General features: G+C 38.2%; 1 protein-coding gene across 2 annotated transcripts in view; it reads right to left on the bottom strand.

Annotated features, from left to right (window-relative positions):
• Positions 1 to 16884, bottom strand: part of ARSK (arylsulfatase family member K) — a 49419-nt gene that overhangs the window by 22356 nt on the left and 10179 nt on the right. For both annotated transcript variants that reach the window (XM_019808595.2, XM_002927865.4), the window contains exon 3: positions 13715 to 13874. In XM_019808595.2, coding sequence (XP_019664154.2) covers positions 13715 to 13874 — 160 coding nt within the window. The remainder of the gene's footprint in view (positions 1 to 13714; positions 13875 to 16884) is intronic.

Genomic DNA, 16884 nt, shown 5'->3' with positions numbered 1-16884 from the left:
CCCCCCCTCCCCTCTAAAGCCCTCAGTTTGTTTCCCAGAGTCCACAGTCTCTCATGGTTCATTCCCCTTCTGTTTACCCCCCTTCCTTCTTCCCTTTCTTCTCCTACCGATCTTCCTACTTCTTATGTTCCATAAATGAGTGAAACCATATGATAATTGTCTTTCTCTGCTTAACTTATTTCGCTTAGCATTATCTCCTCCAGTCCTGTCCATGTTGCTGCAAATGTTGTGGAATCATTCTTTTTGATTGCTGAGTAATATTCCATTGTATATATGGACCACAGCTTCTTAACCCAGTCATCTGTTGAAGGGAATCTTGGCTCCTTCCACAATTTAGCTATTGTGGACAGTGCTGCTATGAACATTGGGGTGCATATGGCCCTTCTCTTCACTACGTCTGTATCTTTGGGGTAAATACCCAGTAGTGCANAGTCCATAGTCTCTCATGTTTCATTCCCCCTTCTGATTACCCCCCTTTTCTTTATCCCTTTCTTCCCCTACCGATCATCCTAGTTCTTATGTTCCATAGATGAGAGAAATCATATGATAATTGTCTTTCTCTGCTTAACTTATTTCGCTTAGCATTATCTCCTCCAGTCCTGTCCATGTTGCTGCAAATGTTGTGGAATCATTCTTTTTGATTGCTGAGTAATATTCCATTGTATATATGGACCACAGCTTCTTAACCCAGTCATCTGTTGAAGGGAATCTCGGCTCCTTCCATGATTTGGCTATTGTGGACAATGCAGCTATGAACATTGGGGTGCATATGGCCCTTCTCTTTACTACGTCTGTATCTTTGGGGTAAACACCCAGTAGTGCAATGGCTGGGTCATAGGGTAGTTCAATTTTTAACTTTTTAAGGGACCTCCACACTGTTTTCCAGAGTGGCTGTACCAACTTGCATTCCCACCAACAATGTAGGAGGGATCCCCTTTCTCCACATCCTCTCCAACAATTGTTGTTTCTTGCCTTGTCTATCTTTGCCATTCTAACTGGCGTAAGGTGGTATCTCAGTGTGGTTTTGATTTGAATTTCCCTGATGGCTAATGATTTTGAACATTTTTTCATGTGTCTGTTAGCCATTTGTATGTCTTCATTGGAAAAGTGTCTGTTCATATCTTCTGCCCATTTTATGATTTGTTTATTTGTTTCTCGTGTATTGAGTTTGAGAAGTTCTTTGTAGATCTTGGATACCAGNGCTATTGTGGACAATGCTGCTATGAACATTGGGGTGCATATGGCCCTTCTCTTCACTACGTCTGTATCTTTGGGGTAAATACCCAGTAGTGCAGTTGCTGGATCATAGAGTAGCTAAATTTTTAACTTTTTAAGGGACCTCCACACTGTTTTCCAAAGCAGCTGTACCAACTTGCATCCCCACCAACAATGTAGGAGGGATCCCCTTTCTCCACATCCTCTCCAACAATTGTTGTTTCTTGCCTTGTCTATCTTTGCCATTCTAACTGGCGTAAGGTGGTATCTCAGTGTGGTTTTGATTTGAATTTCCCTGATGGCTAATGATTTTGAACATTTTTTCATGTGTCTGTTAGCCATTTGTATGTCTTCATTGGAAAAGTGTCTGTTCATATCTTCTGCCCATTTTATGATTTGTTTATTTGTTTCTCGTGTATTGAGTTTGAGAAGTTCTTTGTAGATCTTGGATACCAGTCCTTTATCTGTGGTGTCCTTTGCAAATATATTCTCCCATTCCGTGGGCTGTCTCTTAGTTTTTTTGACTGTTTCCTTGGCTGTGCAGAAGCTTTTTATCTTGATGAAGTCCCACAAGTACATTTTTTCTTTTGTTTCTCTTGTCTTTGGTGATGTGTCATGAAAAAAGTTGCTGTGGCAGATGTCAAAGAGGTTGCAGCCTATGTTCTCTTCTAGGACTTTGATGAATTCCTGTCTCACATCGAGGTCTTTCATCCATTTGGAGTTTATTTTTGTGTATGGTGTGAGAGAGTGGTCAAGTTTCATTCTTTTGCATGTAGCTGTCCAATTTTCCCAGCACCATTTATTGAAGAGACTGTCTTTTTTCCACCGGATGTTTTTTCCTGCTTTATCAAAGATTAGTTGCCCAAAGAGCCGAGGGTCCATTTCTGGGTTCTCTATTCTGTTCCATTGGTCTATGTGTCTGTTTTTGTGCCAGTACCATGCTGTCTTTGTGATCACAGCTTTGTAGTATAGCTTGAAATCCGGTATTGTGATGCCCCCAGCTTTGTTTTTCCTTTTCAACAATTCCTTGGCGATTTGGGGCCTTTTCTGGTTCCACACAAATTTAAGGGCTGTTTGTTCCAGTTCTCTGAAAAATGTCATTGGTATTTTGATCGGGATGGCATTGAAAGTGTAGATTGCTCTGGGTAGCATGGACATTTTAACTATGTTAATTCTTCCAATCCATGAACATGGAATATTTTTCCATCTTTTTGTGTCTTCTTCAATGTCTTTCGAGAGTGATTTGTAGTTTCTAGAATATAGATCCTTTACGTCTCTGGTTAAGTTAATTCCAAGATAACATATGATTTTTGGTGCTATTGTAAATGGAATGGATTCCCTAATTTCTCTTTCTTCAGTCTCATTGTTCGTGTTTGGAAATGCAGCTGATTTCTGAGCATTGATATTTGTATCCTGCCACATTACTGAATTGCTCTGTAAGTTCCAGTAGTTTGGGGGTGGAGTCTTCTGGGTTTTCCATATAGAGTATCATGTCATCTGTGAAGAGAGACAGTTTGACTTTGCCTTTCCCTTAAGATCAGGAACAGGACAAGGATGCCCACTCTCGCCATTATTATTCAACATAGTACTAGAAGTCCTTGAAACAGTAATCAGACAACAAAAGGGGATAAAAGGTATTCAAATCAGCAAAGAAGAAGTTCAGGTGCTTTTCTAAATGCTGCTTCTATGCTGTATCTCCTCAGGCTGTTTATCTTGCTTTGTTGTTAAGGGCAGGGACTTGGCTTCCCATTACCCTGTATGCTATCTCAGCATGGAACCTGCTTATATTTAAAGCTCTGTGGTTTAAGACCTGCTGGTTCTAAGAACTCACGAAATTTGGCCACTTTGACTTTCAAAGAGCCAGATGCTGTGGGGATCTGTCTTCTCTATGCAGACTCCCTGGTGTGATAGTCTCTCACCCCTCTCCATGCCCATGGCTCCTGCCTCCAGTGGCCAGACTTGCAGAGTTTAGCTCCCCACTACATCTCTGCCTTTCCCACCTTCTTCAATGTGGCCTCTCCTCTACATTTAATTGTGGAGTTTGTTCTGCCAGTCTTTGGGTCGTTTTCTGGGTATTTTGCATTGATATGTGTGTTACTTGCAATAAGCACAAACACACAATGTGTAGGCTCCTATATGGCAGCATTTCTCGAAATGTGGCCCAGGGATCTCTGGGAGGTCCCTGAGAGGCTTTCAGGGGAGTCATGAGGTCAAGACTATTCTCATATTAGTAAGATGTTATATGCCTTTTTCACACTAAATCTCCTATGAGTGGACAAAGGGACACAAAATTACCACATTTCTGATAAAGGCATCCACAGTAGGTTAAATCTTGTCCGGTTACCCCTACCTAAAGTCCAGTTCTTTATAGCCTTGCTACTGGAAGTGGTCTGTGGACCAACAGCATCAGCATCACCTGGAAGCTTGATACAGAAGTCGAATCTCAGGTCCCATCCCAGACCCACTGAATAAGAAAGGGTATTTAACATGATGCCCAGGTGATCTGTATGCATATTAAAGTCTGAGATGCATTGTTCTACACAACAGCCTAAGAATTCTTTTATGCAAAACGTCTCAATTTTTAGATAGGATCATCAAAATAGTATCCCATAAATGGGCTACCTTGGTTCAGTGCCAGAAAACAAGTTGATGGCCAAATGCACTACCAAACCATCAGCAGTCTGATTCTTTTTAATAATAAAATATCCTCCTAATATCAATGAAAAACCCCTACCTAACATATTACCAACTATTTAATGCATACTTTTGCATATATGCCATTGCTGTGTGGGTTTTCTGTGCCAATATGCCAAATTCTGCTGCAGCATTGGACACAACCAGTCTGCAGGAAGCACAGGATTAATTAACATAGTAGCAATCACCTCTGAAAAAATATGGCTCATTACAGCTGATTACATGACCATTTTCTTTCAAGATGAATTCCGAGGTTAGACTTAACCTGCACCTTCCTAAGATAATTAATGCTCAGCCTTCAAGAGTTTTGTGGGTATCTCTTTTTCTCTCTCTCTCACACACATACACAATTATTGTTTCTGATGGGATTTAAACAGCTAGATGTATCTCAGATAAGCCTCCTGAATGAAAACATTACAATTCTGAATAATGACCTTGCAAATTTTGGTATCAGCCTAACAGATTCTATAAAAGAAAAAAGAAATCCACATTCCTTTCCAGTAAATATTCTTCTCTCAATGTTGTGAGAAATACACACACCATTTTTTAAAGAACTTATAAGGCTGTCATCTATCTTCCTCACATATATAGGACACTCAAAAAACAGTCTGTTTTAGTGGAATGAATAAACTCTAGCAAATTTAGGTTGGAACATTCCTTTTCAATATACATTATTTAAATGCTGAATATATGCATGCTCTCTCATTGATTAATTTTATTAATTCCATTTTTTTTGGTGACATTAAAGTGGCCAGTGCTCCTTAATCTTTTTTTTTTAAAATTCATAGCGCTATTTGTAAATAAGATGAAAATCATGGATTTTCACTAAATGATATAATTTTCACTGTATGATTTATACTAATACTTATATAAAATATTAATTTAATAATGTTAACATAATACTTCATACTTTAAATATTTCATGATTAGTTTTTATTATAAATATATTTTTTATAATAATATTAAATGCATAGTAAATAAATTCTCTATTTTTCATGGCTAACTACAATAGAATGTAGGCAATAAAAGAGCCACCTGAAAGGATAGAAATACTCAGAGAAGAACACAGGAAAACTCTGAACGGATGACAAATTAGATCAATCAAAAAATTACACGAACGAGGGATGCCTAGGTGGTTCAGTGGGTTAAGCCTCTGCCTTTGGCTCAGGTCATGATTCCAGGGTCTGGAGATCCAGTCCCACATCGGGCTACCTGTTCAGTGGGAGCCTGCTTCTCCCTCTGCCTGCAGCTCCCCCTGCTTGTGCTGTCCTTCTCTTTCTGACAAATAAATAATTAAAATCTAAAAAAGTTCATTTAAAATAATCATGGGACTTGACCAGAGGGCAAAAAATCTGTTCAAGGATGAAAAGAATAAAACAGAACAATTCCAAAGTTGTTACTGCTATTTTTTTTTAATAGAACAAAAACTTTGTGGAGATTCTCAAATTCAGCTTACCAGATGAAACATGCAGGGTTTTGTTTTTTTTTTTTTTTTGCCAGCTGCCTGAACTTGTTACTGAAATCCTTCTCACATATGGAAGTTTTACCTTTCATTGATTTTCTACAGGAATTCTGGTTTATCCAATGTTCTCCAAAAGGTTTGTACTTTCCTACTTGGATGTCTTTGTTTAAAAGTTTCTCCTTTCTGTCCGTTTTAGCCTAGTAATGTTCTACTTCTATGAAACCTTATCAAATCTAAAATGCTATTAAAACTATATATACCATTTATATATATATACACTTAAGAAACAGACTGCCAATTAGACTATAACAGAATTTTGTAATCTCAATAGTAAGATGCACTGCAATTTCAGAGATATCTTAAATTGTGGAAAAGAAAGAATAAATTAAATACAGCACTTTACAGCCTTTACTCCCATCCCCTGAAAAAAACATCTGGATGTGATCACGTCTTCCTTTAAACAGAATGCAACATATTTTGCCCTGTACTGTAGAGATCTAGACCTATTTTTTTAAACCCCTTTTTAAAACCATAAGTCTCTTCAGCTAAGTCATATCTGGCTAATGCTAATGTTAAGTTGAAAAGTTAAATCTCCCTATTATTAGATAGCTTCAGACTCTTCTCAAATAGATTGAGATAAATTTCCACAAATAGCTAACACTGGCCAAAGTAGGAGCTAGAAACTTCATTATAGGCAGCTAAACCCTAATACATCAAGTTTAGTAATTAAATGGGAAAAAATCCAAGAATAGTAATGAGATTGTAGGCTCAGAGAGATCCACTGATGTCTCAAGAAACTGATCTAGGAATTATGGTAGACAGCATCCAAAGATAGCCTCAGGGGCTGTTTCAGCCAAGAATTTGTTAGTCATCAGCAGACTGTTTCCTTATCCTAAATTATCTGAAAATGCACCCAGAACAATGCAAGCTGTTCTAGATACAGTAAAGACAATAAGATGGTGGTAGTGGTGTGGGTTCTATAAAAACTTCTAAACTGACCAAAGGAATGGATGCCTTTCTCCATGATAAGGAAAAGAAAAAAATAAACTCCTCTTTGTATGGAGAAAACCAGTCTAGAGATATATAATCTTAGATCATAAAATAATAGTGGATATGGATGAGATATACACATACTTACCACTAGGCTGCAGAATTGAAAAGGACTGAGAGAGGGCTCTATGGTTGCTATTCTGAGTTCTGTCCCTTCCTTCTTAGTCACACTGATTCTACTGAGAAAGCCTGCGTTTCCAGTCTGGAGGCCTGATGGCGACAGGAAGAGTGGTGTAAGCAGCCCGTGGTTTGCTTCACTTTGCTGTTTGCCAAGATGTTCAAGCTTAAAAATTCCCCAAAGCAATTCTCTCATTTTTGGAAGTAGGCCTTTATTTTTCATTTGTTTCAGAGGAGTGAAAATTGCCTAGTGTGACTTGGCTTCAGAAAAACATGAAGTTACATGAATTGAGAACATAGATAAATTTCAGTGGAAGTAGGATGACAGAGGATTTGATTTTAGGTTTTAAACTCTTAGCTAGGAAAGAGACGACAGCAGCTTTTTAAAACTGGCTTCTGATGCCATTAGAATGTAAGTTCCCTGAGTTTAGAGATTTTTGTGTTTTGATCACTCCTGTAGTCCCATCATTTAAAAATAGTGCCTGGTACATACTACTTGGCTTCATTAAGTATTGGCCGAATAAAATACATTGGACTATACTTTTGTAACTTAAATAAGGATCATCTTTAGTCTTAGTATTTTAAGGAATATTACTCAATACTCAATTTCTTTATTAAATTGTGCTGATCTTAGAAATGTAGTTTTTAAAATGTCTATATAAAACACCTCCTAATTCTATACACTTCCAAGTTAACACATTCTTTGGTTTTGTTGATTTAGAAATATTTAGAATGTTTAGCTTTAGATCATGTTTTCTCAATCTCTGCACTATTGACATTTTAGGCTTGATAATTCTTTGCTGCAGGGTGGAGGCGGATGGTGGAGGGTCTATTCTGTGCATTGTAGACTGTTTACCAGGAACCCTGGCCTCTTCCCGCTGGATGTCAGCGGCATTCTCCCAGGCCTCGTCAGATGTCTTGGGAAGGGGTTGGTATCAAAATTGCCCTTGGTTGAGAACCACTGCGTTTGATATTGAGAATATGCTGGCAAAACAGTCTTATCTGATAGTAAAAATTACCAAAATACCCTATGAGTTAAATATAAATGTTTTCTTTCAGTTGCTAATAAGATATGGCAAATTTGAATGTAATCAAACCCATTGTAAGTATAACACCTACAATGTGAGGGGGGTTAAGTAGATAAATAACTTGCCCAAAGACTTACAGTTAGTAAGCAGAATCGTAATGAGTACTACCACCACTACTTGTTCAACAGTTGTCTAGAAGAAACAAGTGTGAAGCCCTTAAAGATCCCAGTATAGTGTAGTATATTATACAAAGAAGGGACACAAAGCTGGACTAGTGCTCTTAAACTGATACAAGAAGAAAGTATCACTTGAGGCCTAAAAAAGACAGATGGAGTATCACTGTAATAAACTAAAGAAACTTGTAATTCTTTTTTTTTTTTAAGATTTTATTTATTTATTCAACAGAGATAGAGACAGCCAGAGAGAGAGGGAACACAAGCAGGGGGAGTGGGAGAGGAAGAAGCAGGCTCATAGCAGAAGAGCCTGATGTGGGGCTCGATCCCATAACGCCGGGATCACGCCCTGAGCCGAAGGCAGACACTTAACCGCTGTGCCACCCAGGCGCCCCGAAACTTGTAATTCTAACTGAAAATACAAGTAGGTTCAAAAATGGCCAATTTCAGTAGAAAAGGTAGCAGAAAGGGTTGTAAAAACAACTTCTGACTTTGAGAGTCAGTCTACCAAAATGCTGAATACCTCTATTAAGTTTGATATAGAGAGACATTTTTTTCCTGAGACCCATTTTTCAATTTGCACAGAAAAATCTAAAAGATAATGTGCCATAATTTATATAACCTTTGCAGATATGCTATTAGTAGCAAACTTGACCTGTCAGCTAAATAACTGTGTGGGTATATTCAGCACTAATACAAACAGTCCTGAGGGCTTATTTCAATTTCCTAAGCTCTGGTGAGATAGCAAAATTAGCTATAAGCAATTATTATACTGAAAATCATCTTTGATGTCCCAAATGTCAGCATTTAAGTGGCTTTTCTCCTTTTACTGATTTTAAGCCATAGGTTAAACAGAACATCAATGTTTATCAAATAATAAGCTACAGCTAGATCAACGTAACTTCCTATCCCATTCATTCAGACATTTGATTCTGTGCCTACAATGCACCGGCACAATATTGGCAAAGAGAATAAAGCAATGAAAAAGAGAAACAGGGTCCTTATTCCTGAGGAATAAAATTCAGATCAGATTTTAACCATGTCATACACAGAATGATAGTTATAGTTTGGCCTTAGATTCTTTTTATTATTGGATTGGTTGAGGAAACCAAGAAAACAATAGGATAATAACATAGGACAGGGGGATAGTATAGGATAGGCTAATAAGAATAGCTACATTTTACTTTGGATTAAACTTACTTTCTTTCTTTTTTTTTTTTTAATAATTTTTATTTTGTTATATTAGTCACCATATAGTACATCCCCAGTTTTTGATGCAATGTTCCATGATTATTTGCGTAAACTTACTTTCTAAAAAGTAGAAGAACTTTAAAGAGAAATTTGTGAAACTGCATTAAATAATTAGCAATGCAACACACCTTAGGAAAATAAAGGGTTTTGGGCACCTGGGTGGCTCAGTCAGTTAAGTGTCCGACTTTTGATGTCTGCTCAGGTCATGATCTCAGGGTCATGACATGGAGCCCTGCATTGGGCTCCATGCTGGGGGGTGGAATCTGCTTAAGATTCTCTCTCTCCCTCTCCCTCTGTCCCTCCCTCCCTAAAAAAAGAAGAAGAAGAAAAAGAAGAAAATGAAAGGGTTATGTAAATATTAGACTATAATTCTGATTAAGCCATTTTTATAATAATAATTTTTCCCCTTGATTAAATGCTTATTCTGTGCCAGGCATTGTTAAGTACTTCATATTATTTCATTTAATCTTTTTACATGATCTCTTATATTAATTCATTTAGGAGCCCCACATCAGGCTTAGATTCTTTTTATCATCCAATGATGTGGGTATTATCTTTTTTTAAGATTTTTTTTTTTTAAGTAATCTCTATACCCAACATGAGGGTCAAACCCACAACCCCAAGATCAAGAGTCACATGCTCCACTGACCGAGTCAGCCAGGCGCCCGAGGTGGGTATTATTAATTCCAGTTTTCAGATGAGAGCATTGACACTTATAGAAGCCAAGTAACTTGCCCAAGCTCACAAGGATTGTAAGCAGGGAAGCTGGGCGTTTAACACGTCCGATGGACTCACAGCCTCTGCCCCTTCTACCCTGTTTACTTCTGCTTCCACCCTTTTCTTCTCCTGCATTCCTGGGCAGAGCAGGGGAAGAGCTTTTTGCACAAGACTAGCTTGTGCTGTGGTCCAGAGCTAGTGAAAAGCATGTGAGAGAAATGAAAGAGCGAGCGCGTACTGAGGGGGAGAGAGAGTGGTACGCTGGGACTAGATAATGTAGGGTCTTAAAAGCCATGTTGTGGGTTTGGGATTTTAGCCAAACTACAGAGGAAAAAAACCACAGAAAGATTTTAAGCAGGTCAGGCACTTGATCAGATGACTATTTTAAAAAGATCACTCCGTCTGCCTCTAGGAAACAGATCAGATAGAACAAAAGTTGGAGGGCCACTTCAGTATTTTAGGCAGGAGAGGCTCTGGTAGAGATGGTAAGTGAATAAATTGGAGAGAGATTTTAGAAGTAGAACTGACAACACCTGGGGATGGATTAGAAGGCAGAGATGGGGAGGGGATGCAGTAAACCCAAATCCTGGGTTTGCAGGATTGGTATCTTTTAGATTTTGGAAGGCAGAAGAGGAAAGATATTTCACCTTATCCAGAAGAACAAGACTAATACTCAGATTATTCTAGGTTATTTTAGTATCCGTTCACCCAAAACTCATTCTATTAGTTTCCTATGGCTGCAGTAACAAATTACTGCAAATGGGTGGCTTAAAACAACAGAAATTTATTCCCTCACGGTTCTAGAGGCTAGAAATCAGAAATCAAGGTATTGGCTGGGTGATGCTCTCTCTGAAGGCTCTCAGGAAGAATTCTCCATTTTTCCTGGCTTCTGACATTCTTTGTAGCTGTGATCACTCCAGTCTGCTTCTGTCTTCTCACCGCCTTCTCTGTGTGTCTATGTCCTTTTCTTTTCTAATGAGAACACCAAGTCATCGGATTTAGGACTCACTTTAAATTCACGGATGACTTCTTCTTGAACCCTTAACTAACTGCATCTGTAAAAAGGATCTATTTCCAAATAAGGTCACAACCTGTAATTCCAGGTGGACATGAAGCTCTGGGGAACACTATTCATCTCATTACATTCACCGTTATTTTTATTGAATTTATTTTTCTGGTTCTTACCATATCATTAGTATCATCATCATCACTACTACCATTGCCATAACCCTCAATTAGCACCTACAGGCAAGAGGTACTGCTCCAAGGCTTGAATATGTATTTGTGCCAGGAGTCACGAGTGTTGGGAGACTCTAAGCGCATACCCAAGTTCACTAGGAGAGCTCACGGGACTCAGCATCTCATTGTACACATAGCTATGATTATAATGAAAGGACACAAAGCAAAATCAGCAAAGGGAATGATATTTAGGCTAAGTCCACAGCAAACCATTTTCAAGTTTCCAATGGAGTCACAAAGGGCACAACTTAATTCATCCAGCATCAAACATGACGATACATGTGAAGAACTGTGTATTAGGAAACTCATTAGTACCCACGTTGTTATTGGGGGTTGATCATGCAGACACCCTCTGCCTGCCACATACCAAAATCCCAGACTCTCAAAGGGAAAGCAGGTGTTCAGCATAAACCACATTGTACATTTTAGGTATAGAATAAGTCACTTTTATCAGGGAATAGATGGAACACTCCTGATATCCAAGTTACTAGATATAAGTCATGTGCCAATCTTGAAAGCAGGCCTTTCTAAGGATAACTGTCTCAGATCTGCTGTGTGCTAGCTTTTTTTTCTGCAGATCTCATTGCATTTAATCCTCACAACAAAGAAATTAGAGGTCAGTAGTAAATAGAGAAAGTAAGATTCACAAATAGGCATTCTGATTCCAGATCTCTGCTCTTAACCACTATGCTTGGCTGCCTGGTTTTTGAGGACTTGGTAAAATGAAAAAAAAAGTTATAATNCTTTCTTTTTTTTAATAATTTTTATTTTGTTATATTAGTCACCATATAGTACATCCCCAGTTTTTGATGCAATGTTCCATGATTATTTGCGTAAACTTACTTTCTAAAAAGTAGAAGAACTTTAAAGAGAAATTTGTGAAACTGCATTAAATAATTAGCAATGCAACACACCTTAGGAAAATAAAGGGTTTTGGGCACCTGGGTGGCTCAGTCAGTTAAGTGTCCGACTTTTGATGTCTGCTCAGGTCATGATCTCAGGGTCATGACATGGAGCCCTGCATTGGGCTCCATGCTGGGGGGTGGAATCTGCTTAAGATTCTCTCTCTCCCTCTCCCTCTGTCCCTCCCTCCCTAAAAAAAGAAGAAGAAGAAAAAGAAGAAAATGAAAGGGTTATGTAAATATTAGACTATAATTCTGATTAAGCCATTTTTATAATAATAATTTTTCCCCTTGATTAAATGCTTATTCTGTGCCAGGCATTGTTAAGTACTTCATATTATTTCATTTAATCTTTTTACATGATCTCTTATATTAATTCATTTAGGAGCCCCACATCAGGCTTAGATTCTTTTTATCATCCAATGATGTGGGTATTATCTTTTTTTAAGATTTTTTTTTTTTAAGTAATCTCTATACCCAACATGAGGGTCAAACCCACAACCCCAAGATCAAGAGTCACATGCTCCACTGACCGAGTCAGCCAGGCGCCCCGAGGTGGGTATTATTAATTCCAGTTTTCAGATGAGAGCATTGACACTTATAGAAGCCAAGTAACTTGCCCAAGCTCACAAGGATTGTAAGCAGGGAAGCTGGGCGTTTAACACGTCCGATGGACTCACAGCCTCTGCCCCTTCTACCCTGTTTACTTCTGCTTCCACCCTTTTCTTCTCCTGCATTCCTGGGCAGAGCAGGGGAAGAGCTTTTTGCACAAGACTAGCTTGTGCTGTGGTCCAGAGCTAGTGAAAAGCATGTGAGAGAAATGAAAGAGCGAGCGCGTACTGAGGGGGAGAGAGAGTGGTACGCTGGGACTAGATAATGTAGGGTCTTAAAAGCCATGTTGTGGGTTTGGGATTTTAGCCAAACTACAGAGGAAAAAAACCACAGGAAGATTTTAAGCAGGTCAGGCACTTGATCAGATGACTATTTTAAAAAGATCACTCCGTCTGCCTCTAGGAAACAGATCAGATAGAACAAAAGTTGGAGGGCCACTTCAGTATTTTAGGCAGGAGAGGCTCTGGTAGAGATGGTAAGTGAATAAATTGGAGAGAGATTTTAGAAGTAGAACTGACAACACCTGGGGATGGATTAGAAGGCAGAGATGGGGAGGGGATGCAGTAAACCCAAATCCTGGGTTTGCAGGATTGGTATCTTTTAGATTTTGGAAGGCAGAAGAGGAAAGATATTTCACCTTATCCAGAAGAACAAGACTAATACTCAGATTATTCTAGGTTATTTTAGTATCCGTTCACCCAAAACTCATTCTATTAGTTTCCTATGGCTGCAGTAACAAATTACTGCAAATGGGTGGCTTAAAACAACAGAAATTTATTCCCTCACGNTTCCAGATCTCTGCTCTTAACCACTATGCTTGGCTGCCTGGTTTTTGAGGACTTGGTAAAATGAAAAAAAAAGTTATAATAGACTGAAAGGAGATAACTGACAAAAGAAAGAAGCAAGAAGATTATGGTCTTTAAAAAAGATTATAAACTGTGTTCAGTACATAGTAGATACTGTATAACAAAACCCAAAATAAATTTTGAGGTAAACAATTTTATAGACCTTTAATGTTTAAGAAAAACAAAAATTACCAGCATATTAGCAATTTTAATATTTTAGATTAAAGAAAGNAGCAATTTTAATATTTTAAGATTAAAGAAAAGTGAAGTTTTAGCCAAATTAACATGGTTGAGCGATTAAGAGCTTTACTTTCACCTTTGTGGAGAAATAACAAAAGCCAAAAAAGAGGACATGTATGTGTCATAGCAGAGGGTAGCACATTAGCATTCTTTTGTTTTACTTTTTTACCTAATGGAGTGATGTCCTGAAGTGTAGTCCAGTTTTCCAAATTTTTGTGTTCGGTAGCCATGCTTCTCCATGATATCCATCCATGTTGTATAATTTGGATCTAGGCCCTTAAAGTTATTCCAAGATTCTGTTAAGTGAGTGAAGAGGCCACTCCACATTGCTGGGAGTAGGGGGAGAAATTGGGATTAGTGTAAAGCTTATCGATTCGTTTTAACTATGAAGACAATCACAGCAAGAAAAGAATCTACTAGTTTAGAGCTCATGCTCTTGAGTAAGACATAACCTGCACTAGGTGCTTTACCTAACATTTCTCTTTGTTACCTCGTGTTATCAAAGGGAAAACTCTGCAAGGAGTTACTATTTCTCTTTTACAGGTGAGTCTTCAAGGCTTACAGGTTAAGTTGTTTAAGGTAAATATAGCTGGAATTATGTATAAAGCCTGCTGGAGGGGCGCCTGGGTGGCACAGCGGTTGGGCGTCTGCCTTCGGCTCAGGGCGTGATCCGGCGTTATGGGATCGAGCCCCACATCAGGCTCCTCTGCTCTGGNGGTGGCACAGCGGTTGGGCGTCTGCCTTCGGCTCAGGGCGTGATCCGGCGTTATGGGATCGAGCCCCACATCGGGCTCCTCTGCTATGGNCTCTCCCACTCCCCCTGCTTGTGTTCCCTCTCTCGCTGGCTGTCTCTATCTCTGTCAAATAAATAAATAAAATCTTTAAAAAAAAAAAAGCCTGATGGACTCTATAGTCTTTTTTTAATCATAAAAATAATCACTCAGTGTTTATTTATTTTCCAGGTCAGTCGAGCGAAGTACAGATCTTTTTCCAACATCCTTAAGGATGTTGTTCTTATACTGCCTTTCANTGTGTTCCCTCTCTCGCTGGCTGTCTCTATCTCTGTCAAATAAATAAATAAAATCTTTAAAAAAAAAAAGCCTGATGGACTCTCGAGTCTTTTTTTAATCATAAAAATAATCACTCAGTGTTTATTTATTTTCCAGGTCAGTCGAGTGAAGTACAGATCTTTTTCCAACATCTTTAAGGATGTTGTTCTTATACTGCCTTTCAACGAAAAATTTAAGTGTACTACACCTTTGCTGTTATTTTCTACAAGTATGATTGTATCCAATAAATCTTTCTTCATGTATTAACAAGACTAAAGGGAGAAACAGGCAGCAATACTGTAATAGTAGGGAACTTCAATACCCCCGATTCAACAATGGCTAGATCACCCAGACAGAAAATCAATAAAGTAACACTAGACTTAAAAACTACATGTTAGACTAGATGGACTTAACAGACATTTACAGAGCATTCCATCTGAAAGCAACAGAATTAACACTCCTCTTAAGTGCACATGAAACATTCTCTAGGACAGATCATATGATAGGCCACAAAACAACCCCTAATAAATTTAAGAAGTTGAAATACTAGTTATCTTTTCTGACCACAAAGGTATGAAACTGGAAGTCATTTATAAGGAGAAAACTGGAAAATTCACAAATATGTGGAGATTAAACAACATGGTACTGAACACCAATGGGTCAAAGCAGAAATCAAATGAGAAATAAAAAAATATCTTGAGAAAATGAAAACAGAAGTTTAACATATAAAACTAATAGCATGCAGAAAAAGCAGTTCTAAGGGCTAAGTTCATAGAGTTAAATGTCTACATCAAGAAGAAAGAGCTCGAAATAACAACCTAACTTTACATTTTTAAAAAGATTTTATTTATTTGTCAGAGAGAGAGAGCACAGGCAAGGGGAGCAGCAGGCAGAGGGAGAGGCAGACTGCCCACTGAGCAAGGAGCTTGATGTGGGACTCGATCCCACGACCCTGGGATCATGAGCCGAAGGCAGACACTTAACAGACTGAGCCACCCAGGCATCCCCTAACTTTACATGTTTAAGAACTAGGAAAAAAACAAACTAAGCCCAAAGTTAGTAGAAGAAAGGAAATAATGAAGATTAGAATAAAGATAAATAGAGACTAAAAGAGAAAACAGAATGGATCAATAAAACTAAGAGATGGTTTTTTAAAAAGATAAAGAGACAAACACTTAGCTAGACTTACCAAGAAAAGAGATGATTCAAAAATCAGAAATGAAAGAGAAGTTAAAATTGATAACACAGAAATACAAAGAATTATAAGACTACTATGAACAGTTACATGCCAACCAATGGGAAGACCTAGAAGTGGATATATTCCCAGAAGTATACAGCCTACCGAGACTAAATCATGGAGAAACAGAAAATCCAACAGACCAATTATGAGTAAGGAGACTGAATCAGTAATCAAATACCTCCCAAGAATGTTAAGTCCAGGACCAGAAAGCTTTACTGGTGAATTCTACCAAACATTTATAGAAGAATTAATACCAACCCCTCTCTCCAAACTCTTCTAAAAAATAGAAGAGGAGAAAACACTTCCAAACTCATTTTATGAGTCCCATACTACCCTGATAGCAAAACCAGAAGAGGACAGCCCAAAAGAAGAAAATGACAGGTCAATATCCCTGATGAACATAGTGTGAAATTGTCAACAAAATATTAGCAAACTGATTTCAACAATACATTAAAAGGGTCATACACCATGATCAATTGGGACTTATTCCAGGCATGCAAAGATGATTCAACATCTGCAAATCAATCAACATGATATACCACATTAACAAGATATAGGATAAAAATCATATGCTCGTCTCAATAGGTGCAGAGAAAGCATTTGACAAAACTGAACATCCATTCATGATAAAAACTCTCAACAAACTGGGTATAGAAGGAATGTAGCTCAACATAATAAAAGCCATATATGACAAGCCACAGCTAACATTATATTCAGTGGTGAAAAGCTGAAAGCTCTTCCTTAAGATCAGGAACAAGACCAGGGTGACCCGTCTCACAATTCTTACTCAACATAGTAGTAGAAGCCCTATATAGAGCAACTAGGCAAGAAGAAGAAATAAAAGGTAGACAAATTAGAAATAATTTATTATTTATTATTAAATAATAATAATATGTCTCTATCTGCAGATGACATATATAGAAAACCCTAAAGATTTTACCAAGAAACTGTTGGAACTAATCAACACATTTAAAAAAGTTGCAGGGGTGCCTGGGTGGCACAGCGGTTAAATCGTCTGCCTTCGGCTCAGGGCGTGATCCCGGCGTTATG

Source organism: Ailuropoda melanoleuca, chromosome 3 (genome assembly GCF_002007445.2).
Source record: "Ailuropoda melanoleuca isolate Jingjing chromosome 3, ASM200744v2, whole genome shotgun sequence".
Classification (NCBI taxonomy): domain Eukaryota; kingdom Metazoa; phylum Chordata; class Mammalia; order Carnivora; family Ursidae; genus Ailuropoda; species Ailuropoda melanoleuca.
This window is presented reverse-complemented; position numbering and strand designations above follow the sequence as displayed.